This window comes from Erpetoichthys calabaricus, chromosome 1 (genome assembly GCF_900747795.2).
Source record: "Erpetoichthys calabaricus chromosome 1, fErpCal1.3, whole genome shotgun sequence".
NCBI lineage: Eukaryota > Metazoa > Chordata > Cladistia > Polypteriformes > Polypteridae > Erpetoichthys > Erpetoichthys calabaricus.
Genome location: NC_041394.2, coordinates 259,221,135 through 259,235,183, shown reverse-complemented (window position 1 = coordinate 259,235,183; position 14,049 = coordinate 259,221,135). Strand labels below are relative to the sequence as shown.

Genomic DNA, 14,049 nt, shown 5'->3' with positions numbered 1-14,049 from the left:
CATAATATATAAAACCATTTTTCAGTCCCTTTCAAAGATCGAAGAGTACAGTGGGAAAATGATCTCTCACTCAACATCTCAGAAAAGGAGTGGAAGTTAGCAATGCACAGAATTCACTCAAGCTCCATATGCGCAAAGAATACAATTAGTCAACTCAAAATTATATATCGAGCACATCTGTGTGCTTAAAATTGTCCAAAATGTTTCCTGCGAACGTTGTAATCAAGTTCCAGCCTCACTGGGCCACATGTTTTTGGGCATGCTCTAAATTAACATCATTTTGGACCAAAATCTTTAATGCCTTTCAGACAGCCTTGGAGTCACAGGTGTGTTTGGTGTACTCCCAGATGGGCTTAAAGTGGAGAAGGACAAACAAACTGTGATTGCCTTTACTACACTATTGGCACGTAGACTTATCTTTCTCAACTAGAAGAATCCTAACTCACCTATTTTAAGTTAGTGGGTAACTGATGTTATACACTATTTGAAATTGGAAAAAATCTAATTCTCATTTAGAGGATCTGAACAAAACTTTTTCAAAGCCTGGCAGGATCTAATCAGTAACATTTTAGAATAAGCATTACAATTTTTTTTTCTGTTAGAGTTTTACTCTGCTGGCCTAGCTCTCTTTCTCATGTGTGGATGATGCATTGTTTTGAACCTATTTTTGTAAAAATTTACTTATTTGTATGGAATGTTATTTGATTTTAATCAAATCAATAAATTGCAAAAAAAAAGAAAGGTAAACAATAAAGCCAGAATTTTCTAAAGTCAAGACAATAAATGCTATCTTATTTTTCATCCAACCACTAACAATAATAACAGTAAAAATACACTGTTTAATTCAACAGGCAGCATGATGGTACATTGAACATGACTGCTGCATTACAGTTTCAGAAAGCTACATCTGAGTGCAAATTCTGTGTATGGAACTTGAGACGTCTCCCCATATCTGTGCGAATATTTCATCACATACTTTACTTTTCCTAGTATATTCTAAGAATGCATGTGTTAAGCTATACAAGAACTCTAAATTTGCCCTACATGAGTGTTTATGAGTATGGATAAGTCTGCTTTTGATGGGCTGGCTTCCGGTCCAAGATCAATTGCTGAATTGTGCCCAGTGCTGCCAGGACAGGCTCCATCTCCCTGTGAACTTATTACTTGGTTAAAAGGAAATCAAAACATAAATTAATGGATGAACAGTTCTTGTCTATGAGATGCATTTTTAAGTGATTTACTTACATCTTTACCTCTTGGGCCTGACACTCCAGGGTCTCCTGACTGACCTTGCTCTCCCTTTTCTCCTTTTATTCCATCTTGACCCTGAGAAAAAGCAAAGATGGGCATCTAGATTAATTACTCCTTTTTTGAGAAATATTTAAGTAATGGTTAGTAATGGGGATTCCCTGGAATTTAAATTAAAATGCAATTATCAATTGATTTCTCATTTCATTGTACTTTAAATGCCATTCTTCTTAACTGACTTCTTAAAGCCCAAGATGGCCTCCTGAACAGGATTAATTATAAATGAATCAATGGGCTACAAATTACTTCTGGATAGGAAAGACAAGAGGATACACATAAAACTACATCAGCCAGTTATTTTATCCTCTTGTGTTAAATTTCATTCGTTTCCACATTGATAAAGTATATTCAATTCGTACACCATGTATATCGTTAGAAATCCATATTGGAATTATCAGACAGTAATATTAGGGAATGCAGTGACCTTTCTTTCTCAGCAACAGCTTTTATAATGTGTAGGTGTCCACTGCTTTGCATTTTGATGATCAGAAATAATCTAAATGACAAAATTCTGTGCACAGAAACTTGACAACTACATTTGCTCTTCCCATTAAAATATAATAGGCGATAGCAGCATCACAAATATTTAATCCTTACCTTTGGTCCAGGCTTCCCAGATAATCCAACATTTCCCTGTTGGGAGGGATAAACACTATTAAAGTGGAGGCTGATGTGTCAATTGATGCTGTAAATTAGACTGCAACAAAAAGTATCATACACTACACATTTACTAAATATTCAGCTATACATTCATTATTCCAAAAATTCACTTTACAAGAGTTGTAGGTGAATTCTGTAATGACGGCCCTGTATTTCTTGTTTTTGTACATATTACTCAAGGGATGTTTTTTAGCACTGAATTAGTCCCAGGCCAGTTCAGGGGTGTTTCTTAGGATACCAGTTCTGTCGTTATTCTTGTAGTGTATAACATTTCATTTTATGAATTTTAGGACCCTAAATTGGTTTTACATGACTAATTGTGGGCATGAGCATGAATGTGCCCTGCAAGGGAATTATTTCCCATATAGGCTTGGCTCCTATCTGTACAAACTCCCCAAACCCCTGTAATGGAACAATCAAGATAAAAAAATATGTATTAAACTTATTTAAATCTAAGAAAAAACAAAATATTTCCCCATCAAAATGTACTCTATCCTTGCAAGTAATGAAATCCATGTTATAGTTGCTGATTTTCATTCTTGCAAAATTTTCATAAATTTATACTGTTTTATGGGTTAAATAAATTGTCTTTCATTTTAGTCCTTTTAAATAGCACATGCATTGTTATTTTTGGAACATGTAAAATCAAATAATCAGATCGTGATGTTTAAGCTCTGTTTGGCAAGATTTTCCTTTTTACCACCCATTATACACTTACAGTAGTTTAGTTCTTTGGCAGAGGTACTGAGGAATGTTTTTATCTAGAATTTTACTTTATATGGTGTACTTTTTTCTATGATAGTAATTTATTGTATAATTGATACAATGAAATCTTACAATTGGCCATATGCTACTACATTGGTCTGAAATAGTTGAAACAACATGAACAGTAAATGACCTAATATGTGGTGCACTTTCACATATCTTGTTTCAATCCCCTATTATTGTATTTTTTATTTGTAATTGATTATCTACTTAATTATCTTCAACAGCTGGATATGCAAAGATTTTGGATTAATTTTTCTTGTGGTTTGTTCTTTCTCTCTCTGTGTCACTTTGATTCCATAAGCATCGCTGTGGACATGAAATGCTTTTGAAGTTTACAAAATCAGATACAAACATTCAGAATTATGTGATCATATACAGTACTGTGCAAACGTTTTAGGCAGCTGTGCAAAAATGATGCAAGCTAAGAATGCTTACATAAATAGAAGTGTTAATATTTTTATTTTTAATATGTTTATTTTTATCAATTAACAATGTAAAGTGAAAAACTTTGCTTTTGTGCATTAGTTCTTCTAGGTACATTTACACACAGTTTTTGAAGGAACTCAGCAGGTAGGTTGTTTCTGACATATTGGAGAACTAACCATAGATCTTCTGTAGATATAGGCTGCTTCAAAGCCTTTTGTCTCTTCATGTAATCCCAGATCCACTCGATGGTGTTGAGATCAGGGCTCTGTGTGGGCCATACCATCACTTCCAGAACTCCTAGTTCTTCTTTATGTTGAAGATAGTTCTTAATGACATTGGCTGTATGTCGTTGTCCTGCTGCAGAATAAATTTGGGGCCAATCAAACACCTCCCTGATGGTATTCCATGATGGATACGTATCTGCTTCTATTTCTCAACATTGAGGACACCATTAACTTCAACCAAATCCCTAACTCCATTTGCAGCAATGCAGCCACAAACTTGTAAGGAACCTCCACCATGCTTCACTGTTGCCTGCACACACTCATTATTGTTCCACTTTCTAGCCCTTCAGCAAACAATCAGCCTTCTGCCATAGGCAAATATTTCAAATTTTGACTCATCAGTCCAGAGCACCTACTGCCATTTCTCTGCACCCCAGTTCTTATGTTTTCATGCATTGTTGAGTCGCTTGGCCTTGTTTCCATGTCAGAAGTATTGCTTTTTGGCCGCAATTCTTCCATGAAGACCTTTTATGGCCAGACTTCTACGGACTGTAGATGGGTTTACCTGGGTCCCACAGATTTCTGTCAGTTCTGAGCTGATGGCTCTGCTGGACTTCTTACGATTTCAAAGGGAAGTAACCGTGATGTGACTTTCATCTGCCAAAGTTTGGCTGTTCCTCATCTAGTTTTAAGCCTCCTACACAGCTGTTTCTGTTTCAGTTAAAGACTGTGTTTCAACCTACATATGAAAATGATGATTACTATCACCTGTTTGGTATATTTGGTTAGTCATATGCCTGACTATAATACTACAAAATCCCTGACTTTGTGCAAGTGCACCTAATAGAACTGATGCTGATTTGAAGGCAAATGGCAGTCATACTTAATATTGATTGGACCTAGATTTTTCTTCTGTTAGCTCACTTTCCATTTTGTAAATGGATAAAAATAAACAATTAGAATGAGAGTGGGTGGATTCAGGTCCCTTCTCTATGGTCTTAGCATGCTCATTTTGTGTTTGTAAAGGTTTTCTCCAGGTTTTCCACTCACATTGTAAAATCCTTGCAGGTTAGACTTATTTTATACTCTGTGTTGGTGTGAGAGAGTGTACTTTGCGATGGAATGTTAATGTTGGCTTCAGTCTTGTGCCCAATGCTTTACTAGAATTGGTTCCAGCTCTCTATGGTCTAGAAGTTGTATTAAGAGGCTTCATAGAATGGTTTAAGTTTTATCTTGGCCCTCCCAACAAGTAAATAGAATTGCATAATAAGATTGAAATGTATATATCAAAGACAAACTCAAGCTGAACAATCATAGCAGCATTTATACTCACCCTCTCTCCACTGTCTCCTTTAGGTCCTGGTTGACCAGGTATTCCATAACCAGGACTACCCTTCAAAACACAGCTCATTTAGTTATAAAGCTGAAAATCTTATAGAATGAAATACATACCTACTTAGAAATATACAAAATAATAAAAAAAACTACCACTAAACATAAACAGCTGAACAAGTATGATTTTAAAAAAGTTAAATTTGTGAAATTTACTATAGTAAAGACGTGGTTATGCTAATGTTATTTTAAAATTGTCTACATTTCTGACATGTTCAGTGATTCATACTCACCCAATTAGTACCAGGATAATTATAGCAATCATGTTATTTTAAAATATTATGTCCTATAGATACTATATGTGCTTACCTTTTCTCCTTTGTCTCCTTGTATTCCTTTTTCACCTTGGGGTCCTATGGGACCTACAGGTCCTACATCACCCTGACAAGTTAAAAAGAAAAAACATTTTTAAGAACAAGATTTTCAAATTATATTAATGTAGATATCTTAAAATAACTACTGACACCTAATTAACAAATTTCTGTTGTGATTACTTCAATGTGTAATTTATGTACTTCCCACTTCCAAATGGGTTTCCTTAATTCCCAGAATTTTTCTCTCACCATTAAAATTTATGTGCCAGGTTGATTGGAAGCTCTGAACTGCTCTAATGTGAGTAATGGAGAGAGTGTGTGTTAGTGTGCCAAGCAATGAAACTTTGCTGTGCTCACTAGATAGACTTTCATTTCTTGTGAATGTGTCATGGAAAAATGGACGCACAAGTGATTGGCTTATTTTATGGTCAGTTTTTTGCTTATTTTTGTGGGTTTCCTTGATCAGTATTCAATAAATTAAATGTTTTAGGACAGGAGTGTCAAACTTGTTTTTTCTCCTTAACAAGCCCAGCATGCAAAATTGACAAGCACATGACCAAGGAACTCAAACTCAGTTGTTGCAGGGCCACCATTTTTGCTCCCAATAGTTTCATAATTACAAGCCATTTCTTGATCTTCATTAAAACAGTTATTCAATCATGTGGCTTGTTTGTGCTCTCATTCTACCACAATATTTCAACACTGCTGGTTTTTTTTCTGATACCTTCATCAAATGTTTTGTGGACCACAGCACTATTTCCTCTGACCTCCACCTTTTTCTTTTTAAATAATTTACTAAAACAGATAATATAGACACACTGTTGCAAACACTGTATATTCAAGTTAGCTGGACATCTGTTAGCTCACTTTGCACTTCATTATTGTTTGGATACTGGTTAAATAAGAAAGAAAGAAAGAAAGAAGAATTCATAATCTTAAATACAAGTAAATTAAATTGAAGACAAAATGAGGTCTATTCCATTAGCAATAGGAATTGTGCTACTAATTAATAAACTGGCTGGAGTGAACACCAGTGGCCAATTCATTCATCCAGGATCTGGGTTTGTCATTCATGACTTAGAGGATTATGAAAATAACATTTATTTTTCTCTACAAGATGTTTTAAGAAAGTTGAAATGTTTTAGCATTATCTTTGTTTTGTTATGGGCGCCACCATTTCAGAGCATTTGCATTGGGAGTTTCCACGACAATACACTATTATGCAGAGTTGTCTGAAAAATGCTGCGCATGTGACATCACCAGAATGACCATAGAATAGTCCGTACAGGCATTTCTGTATAATCTGTGTTTGTGGATATATTCCTGTGTTTTAATGCAGTTTCTTAGGTAAAATAATTCCTGGCTTTAGAACTTTGATTTTGTGATTATGTATCACAAATTTTTGTTATTAATTATAAAAGTGTTGACAGAGTAGCTTTACTTTTAGTTTTGGCTTGTTCTCCTTATCCTTTTCATTAAAAAAACGTACTGTTTCGTTCTGAGTTAATATACAGTGGTGTGAAAAACTATTTGCCCCCTTCCTGATTTCTTATTCTTTTGCATGTTTGTCACACAAAATGTTTCTGATCATCAAACACATTTAACCATTAGTGAAATATAACACAAGTAAACACAAAATGCAGTTTTTAAATGATGGTTTTTATTATTTAGGGAGAAAAAAAATCCAAACCTACATGGCCCTGTGTGAAAAAGTAATTGCCCCCTTGTTAAAAAATAACCTAACTGTGGTGTATCACACCTGAGTTCAATTTCCGTAGCCACCCCCAGGCCTGATTACTGCCACACCTGTTTCAATCAAGAAATCACTTAAATAGGAGCTGCCTGACACAGAGAAGTAGACCAAAAGCACCTCAAAAGCTAGACATCATGCCAAGATCCAAAGAAATTCAGGAACAAATGAGAACAGAAGTAATTGAGATCTATCAGTCTGGTAAAGGTTATAAAGCCATTTCTAAAGCTTTGAGACTCCAGCGAACCACAGTGAGAGCCATTATTCACAAATGGCAAAAACATGGAACAGTGGTGAACCTTCCCAGGAGTGGCCGGCTGACCAAAGTTACCCCAAGAGCGCAGAGACGACTCATCCGAGAGGTCACAAAAGACCCCAGGACAACGTCTAAAGAACTGCAGGCCTCACTTGCCTCAATTAAGGTCAGTGTTCACGACTCCACCATAAGAACGAGACTGGGCAAAAATGGCCTGCATGGCAGATTTCCAAGACGCAAACCACTGTTAAGCAAAAAGAACATTAGGGCTCGTCTCAATTTTGCTAAGAAACATCTCAATGATTGCCAAGACTTTTGGGAAAATACCTTGTGGACTGATGAGTCAAAAGTTGAACTTTTTGGAAGGCAAATGTCCCATTACATCTGGCGTAAAAGGAACACAGCATTTCAGAAAAAGAACATCATACCAACAGTAAAATATGGTGGTGGTAGTGTGATGGTCTGGGGTTGTTTTGCTGCTTCAGGACCTGGAAGGCTTGCTGTGATAGATGGAACCATGAATTCTACTGTCTACCAAAAATCCTGAAGGAGAATGTCCAGCCATCTGTTCGTCAACTCAAGCTGAAGCGATCTTGGGTGCTGCAACAGGACAATGACCCAAAACACACCAGCAAATCCACCTCTGAATGGCTGAAGAAAAACAAAATGAAGACTTTGGAGTGGCCTAGTCAAAGTCCTGACCTGAATCCAATTGAGATGCTATGGCATGATCTTAAAAAGGCGGTTCATGCTAGAAAACCCTCAAATAAAGCTGAATTACAACAATTTTGCAAAGATGAGTGGGCCAAAATTCCTCCAGAGCGCTGTAAAAGACTCATTGCAAGTTATCGCAAACGCTTGATTGCAGTTATTGCTGCTAAGGGTGGCCCAACCAGTTATTAGGTTCAGGGGGCAATTACTTTTTCACACAGGGCCATGTAGGTTTGGATTTTTTTTTCTCCCTAAATAATAAAAACCACCATTTACAAACTGCATTTTGTGTTTACTTGTGTTATATTTGACTAATGGTTAAATGTGTTTGATGATCAGAAACATTTTGTGTGACAAAACATGCAAAAGAATAAGAAATCGGGAAGGGGGCAAATAGTTTTTCACACCACTGTATATTTACATGCTACTTTTGTAAAAACATCACATACCTTCAGTAATTTTTCACTAATGTTTCATGCTGAGTCTTTGTTGATGCATTAATTGTTTTACACTTAGTATTCAAATTTAGTAAGAAACTGAAAGTCAAAATTTGAAATTAAAATGTTTGTCTTAAGTACTTTGCAAAAACACACCTAACTCTTATAGTGAATCGGAATATCCACAATCTTGGGTAACCATCAACTTTTGTGTTCATTTAATTTTAGATCTTTTCTTTAGTGCCTATTATTTTGATATTGCATCTACCTCATTATCTATAAAATTGAATTGTCTGACTACTCCAATGCACTCAGAATTTGTTTTTTAATCCTTGTAGGTTTTTCCAAATGTTAAATTACTATTCATTACACGTTAGAGAGAGAGAGAGAAGTTGGGAGCATGCACTGATAGTACGTTGCCGCACCTACCACACAACGAACCACCTGGTTTGGGACCAGAGTGCAGCGGGTGACACCTCGGTACCACAATTTTACAGTGTGAAGTTTTTTATGGTGGCTGGAAAGGCAATCCTGCCACCAACCCAGAAAATTTCCCTGCAAGTTGGAGGACCTACTTGCAGGGCTGAATGCAGATTAACGTCATACCAAGGAGAAGCAATTGCAGGTTAAGGAATTTACTCAACCCTAATTATGTGTTAGCGTAATCAAATAAGGCACTTCACGACTTGTTGTTTTGACTTACATCTATGTGTACTTTCTTTAGAAGACAGTCACCTGTTTTTGTCACATTTGTCTTTATTATCCATTTTTCAAAAGTAGATTTTTTAGTAAAAGTCTCAGAAAATTATGCAGACACACTATTAATAATAATATTGTCACATGGACAGAATAAAGTGAACCAACATAGTTATGTGAAAACAACAGTGAACAGGAGTGTAAGGAAATAACAAAAAGTGCTTTGGTGTATTTTTAAACCAAGTAATCTTTAGAAAAATGCATGGAAAAGATTTTTAGAAATATTAATAAACTGACCAGCCTATTTATTTCATTTCCATACAAATTTATTACGTAAAACACAAATGATGAGACAATTATGTTGGTAAACCATAACAATTTATCAATTTATGTACAACAAAAACTTTATCTTTTAAATTTAGGATTATTGCACCTCTAATCATTTTCAGAAAAAAAAGATTTCAAAACATGCTTGCCACATCATTTTTAATTGCCCAATTACAATTTTAATATTTTGACATTAGCACCCCACTGGGATTTTTGCTTTTACTCATGAAGCACTGTTTATAATTAATGCTTATTTAGCTGACATGCTGAATGCCTATCAAGTTTTTTTTTTTTAAGCAGGACACATGATACAATCTGTGCATTTAACCTGACAACAAGTACTGTGTTCAATTTTTAGGCACTGGCCTTATTGTATTTACAGAAAGGCAATTTTAAGAAACTAAAAACACATTATATAATAAAAAAATAATAATATATTTAAAAATGCAATCAGACAAGTGAAACAGTAATAAAAAGAAAAGACAGGGATAGTTTGGGGTCATTATTTCACTGATCTTATACCAAAGGCTGTAGGCTATCACAAACTGTTTGGGTTGTAAGGAAAGTCAGGACAGCAAGTGGAAATACAATCTATTGTACATCCCAGAAAGCATGCTGATAGGTTCCTAACCAGGTTTGGATGTTAAAGATCTGGTAGAAAGATTGGGAATAACAAGTACAATAGTATTAGTCCTCCAGCTTGCTAGGGGCAGCACCTCTCTGCTTCTAAAGTAATACCCAAATTCGCAGGCACTAGAAGTATAAACTTTCTTCTGGTTAATAGCCCAAAAGGGCCCTCTTTACCCAAGAGGTGAAAGAGGTTAGAGCTTGGAATGCAGTGGAGGTAAGAGCTCACCTAGCAAACAGGCAGAATAGGCCTGGGGAAAGGAGAGAGGAGAGAGGTAGCAGGAGAGAGAGAAGATTTAAAAGTATGACGAAGGTATGGAAAGCAACAGTATGTGGGACTGAGAAAGTCTCCATACATATGTTAGCTTGGACACTATTGCTTATTTATTTATCCCACTGTAACTTGCTTTAGATTTTCCTGGGTGTGTTTTAAGTCTTTTCCTAAAATCCTTTAGTTTAACAGACTCATGTTTGTTCAGGGTAAAGGATTATCCTTAAGGAGATCCGCCACAGATTACAGGGTACAGTGAAGACACTGCAACTAATATAAGCTGAACCTCAGAACACTGAAATATTGTCACATGCTTCCTCCAAATCGGCATGGGTGAAATATTCACACAACAGATTTCAACACTGAGTATATTATTAATTATTAATGAATCCAGCAAATAATAAACAGTAAAGATGAAAGTAATTCATTTGTTATAATTGTCAGGGTTATGTGTGAGTGCCCAAAGTCTGCAAAAAACCACTGCCCATCCCATATAATGGCATCTAACAGCCCTCCAAAATGCACGTGCACCAATTGGCTTCCACCACCACTGCTACACACATGTCGCTCGTTACAATATCTATTAAGATTTCCAGTTAATCTCTTTTTTGATACAACCCAATTAAACACATATTATAATCTAGTGAAATCTGAGAAAATCTGAAAAATAAAAAGATTATACAAAGTTTTAGTTCTCAAAAAACAATGAATTTTTCTATCCAGAAAAAAAGATTTTTTAAAACCAAGGCTACTTTGTAACTCTGGATAATATTTTTTGTCCAGAAATGGGAACAGTCTTCCACTGTAAAAAACAGATCTGAAAAGGAAGCTTGTCTAACCAAATGCCTAATGTCTGTTATATCATGTACTTGTGCATGCATATGAACATGCATAGTATCATTGCAGGCAGAACTTAATCAATGTGACACTGCAAATGTTAAAATGTACATCCCACAATAAAAGGTTAATATACATACTGACAATAGGTAGAAAACAACAAAAACTGCTAAACACAGTTCATGTCTTTACTTCTAAGATATGTTGGTCAGACACATCCATCTGCTTTAGCAGGGTGTCACTTGTAACACTGGTCAACTGAGAAGGAGTGTGAATATCATTTTTTAGACTAATAATTTTAGTCTAATTAATAAAAAAATAGACAAAAATATTCAGAATTATTTTATAAGTCAGAGAAACAAAAATCATAGTATATTCAAGCTCAAGATTTCAGCACCCTACAAGGAACTACTTTTGAGGTAGTGTCAGAGAAAGGCTAGGAACCTGCTGGATTGACTTTCCAGAACCACTCCTAGTAGCCCCAGGTGTACTTACAAACTTGGACTCAAGCCTTGTGTTAAATAGCCAGGCAAATTTGGTCTTGTCTGTTATGGGAGATGGACATCTGAAGTGGAACTCTGTTAGCAGCAGTGTTATTTTTTCTCTTAATTGTTTATCATTCCGAGGTATCCTGTATTTACAGTACCTAACCTGAGGAGGTTCTATTACAGTATATGCAAGCATATATAAACATGAGTGGCAAGAAAGGGGATCAGAAAGAAACGGAATAGAAATCTAAAGCTACATTCAAGCCTAGAGAGTCATCAAGTCCAAGTCCAAATTCAATGTACGGCCTTACAGAGACTGACCTTTAACAGACAGGTGAAAATCATAGATTTCCCGGGACCCAGGGCCGCTGTATTGTCTCCAGCCAAAAGCGAAAGTGGGAGCGAATATGCAAGTAATTCAGGTCATGATAGCTCGTCGATTCCAGAAGATTCATTGAAACTGAAAATGGCCTTGTTTTCTGTAATCTCATTTACTCCTCGCGAGCCGAGAGCATCGGCTTTAACAGGGATGCCACTTCACCCGCGGAGCATGAAGGACAAAACTATCTGTTCAAACTGAAGGTAATGATCGCTGCAATGGCCACTGCTCAAGACATTAAGGAGCTCAAGAAAGATATAAAGAAAGAAATAAATGGTATACACAAGACAAACGAGAAGACAAACAAGAAGCGGCGGCAGGATATTAAAGGCCTGGAGAAACCTGTAAATAATCGCTTTGAGGCAGCCTTTAAAGGTATGCTAGAAAAAATTGAGGAACAAATTCAGGAAAAGGGGTCTAAGTTTGAGAATAAACTGAGAGCACTTGGCGCTCAGTTGGAAGACATTAAGCAAACATTCACGACTCGAAATGATACAGCTGAACATCTGGCATCTACCGCTGACGGAAACGCAACAGCTGCAAATTCTGAATGCAAAAATCTCGGAGACAGACTTGCTCCACTGGAAGATGGATGCAGAAAGAATAATATTAGAATCTCATAGAGAATTGTGGAAGTCCCAACCCAGTAAAATTCATAGCTGAACTATTCTCTAAAATAATTGGAGAGGACTTTAAATCAGACACTGAGACAGCAGCAGCTTACCGCATACAGGGATCAAATACCTCTAAACTTAGGACTCTTATTGTGTGTTTCGAAAAATTACAATTTAAATTAAATGTAATGTTACTTCTCAGACAGAAACAAGAGATTATATTTGAAAATAACCACATTCGTATTTTCCCGGATATCTCACCCTCAACAGCTGCTAAACATGCCGCTTCTTACAATATTAAACAGCACTTACAGAAAGCCGAGATCAGATACAGCCTCTTGTACCCTGCCAAACTGAAAGTGGACATTCAAGGCAAGCATTACATCTTTACCTCTACAGAGGAAGCAGAAAAAGAGCTAAGAAAACTAATCCCGACACTTTTTTGAAATACAATCATGAGTCACATCCTGTCATGGCACGGCAAAGAAGATCTTACCGACTGTTTGATCCACTTACAATGATACTGGCACCATAATTACAAATCCTTTTCCCTTCTTGGACACTTTTTGTTTATGCTTTAATTATAATTATATGTGTATATATGTATGTATGTGTGGAGGAAATTCAAATTTTTTTTCTTTCTTTTAAAGGAGACAGTTTAACATCATCATTGGTTTATTGTTATTCATATTATTGTATTAGAGCTTATTATACATATCCAGGGCCACTTTTTAACACCATTTCCTGGGTTTACTGTCTTACTATATCAAGATTGTTGAAGATTATATTTAATGCTTATAGTATTTGAACTGTATTGGCAATAGACATCTCAATTTTATTCCTCATACGCTGCTACTGGGGGGCTCTGTCTCTAGGTATGTCAGAGGACTGGGACTTTGTGAAGTGTGGTCCAGCCTCACATGAGGAGGCAAAATGGGGGAGCGGGAGGACTGGGGGGGAGAGAAAGAGAGCAACCTACAGTATATCTAATCTATCCTTTTAATCCTTATAATTATAAGTGCCAACGTAACAATAGGCTTCATGTCAATTAGAAATTAAGGTCAAAGCTATCTTATTTTCAGTTAAGACTACAAAATGACAACAAAAGTTCAGAAGCAATGTCTCCATGACAGTTAACTTTGTGAGCTGGAATGTTAAAGGCCTGAATCACAAATTAAAGAGAAAGAAAGTATTCTCTCACCTAACAGGTCTAAATGCTAAAAAAAGCATTTTTACAGGAGACCCACTTATTAAGCAAGGATCAGTTTCGGCTGCACAAACACTGGACTGGTCAGATGTTCCATTCCAGCTTTACAAAGAAAACTAGAGGTGTGGGAATTCTTATACATAGAACAGGCTCATTTGTAGTATCAGATGTAGTATCTGATCCTGAAAGGTAGGTATTTTATTTAACTGTAAAGTGATTTTGATAAATATTTATGCACCCAATGTTGATGATAAGGACTTCATCCAAAATGTATTTGCATCCATTCATAATGTGAACACTCATAAAATTATAATGGCTGGGGACTATAATTATGTTTTAAATCCAGACCTAAATAGG

At 36.1% G+C, this 14,049-nt stretch overlaps 1 protein-coding gene across 1 annotated transcript in view; it reads right to left on the bottom strand.

Annotated features, from left to right (window-relative positions):
• col7a1l (collagen type VII alpha 1-like) overlaps positions 1-14,049 on the bottom strand; it is a 548,766-nt gene that overhangs the window by 250,603 nt on the left and 284,114 nt on the right. Inside the window, exons 46-49 of the mRNA XM_051929632.1 lie at positions 5,088-5,159; positions 4,720-4,779; positions 1,906-1,941; positions 1,246-1,326 (exon numbers count right to left, since the gene is read on the bottom strand). Of these exons, the coding sequence (XP_051785592.1) occupies positions 1,246-1,326; positions 1,906-1,941; positions 4,720-4,779; positions 5,088-5,159 (249 nt within the window). The remainder of the gene's footprint in view (positions 1-1,245; positions 1,327-1,905; positions 1,942-4,719; positions 4,780-5,087; positions 5,160-14,049) is intronic.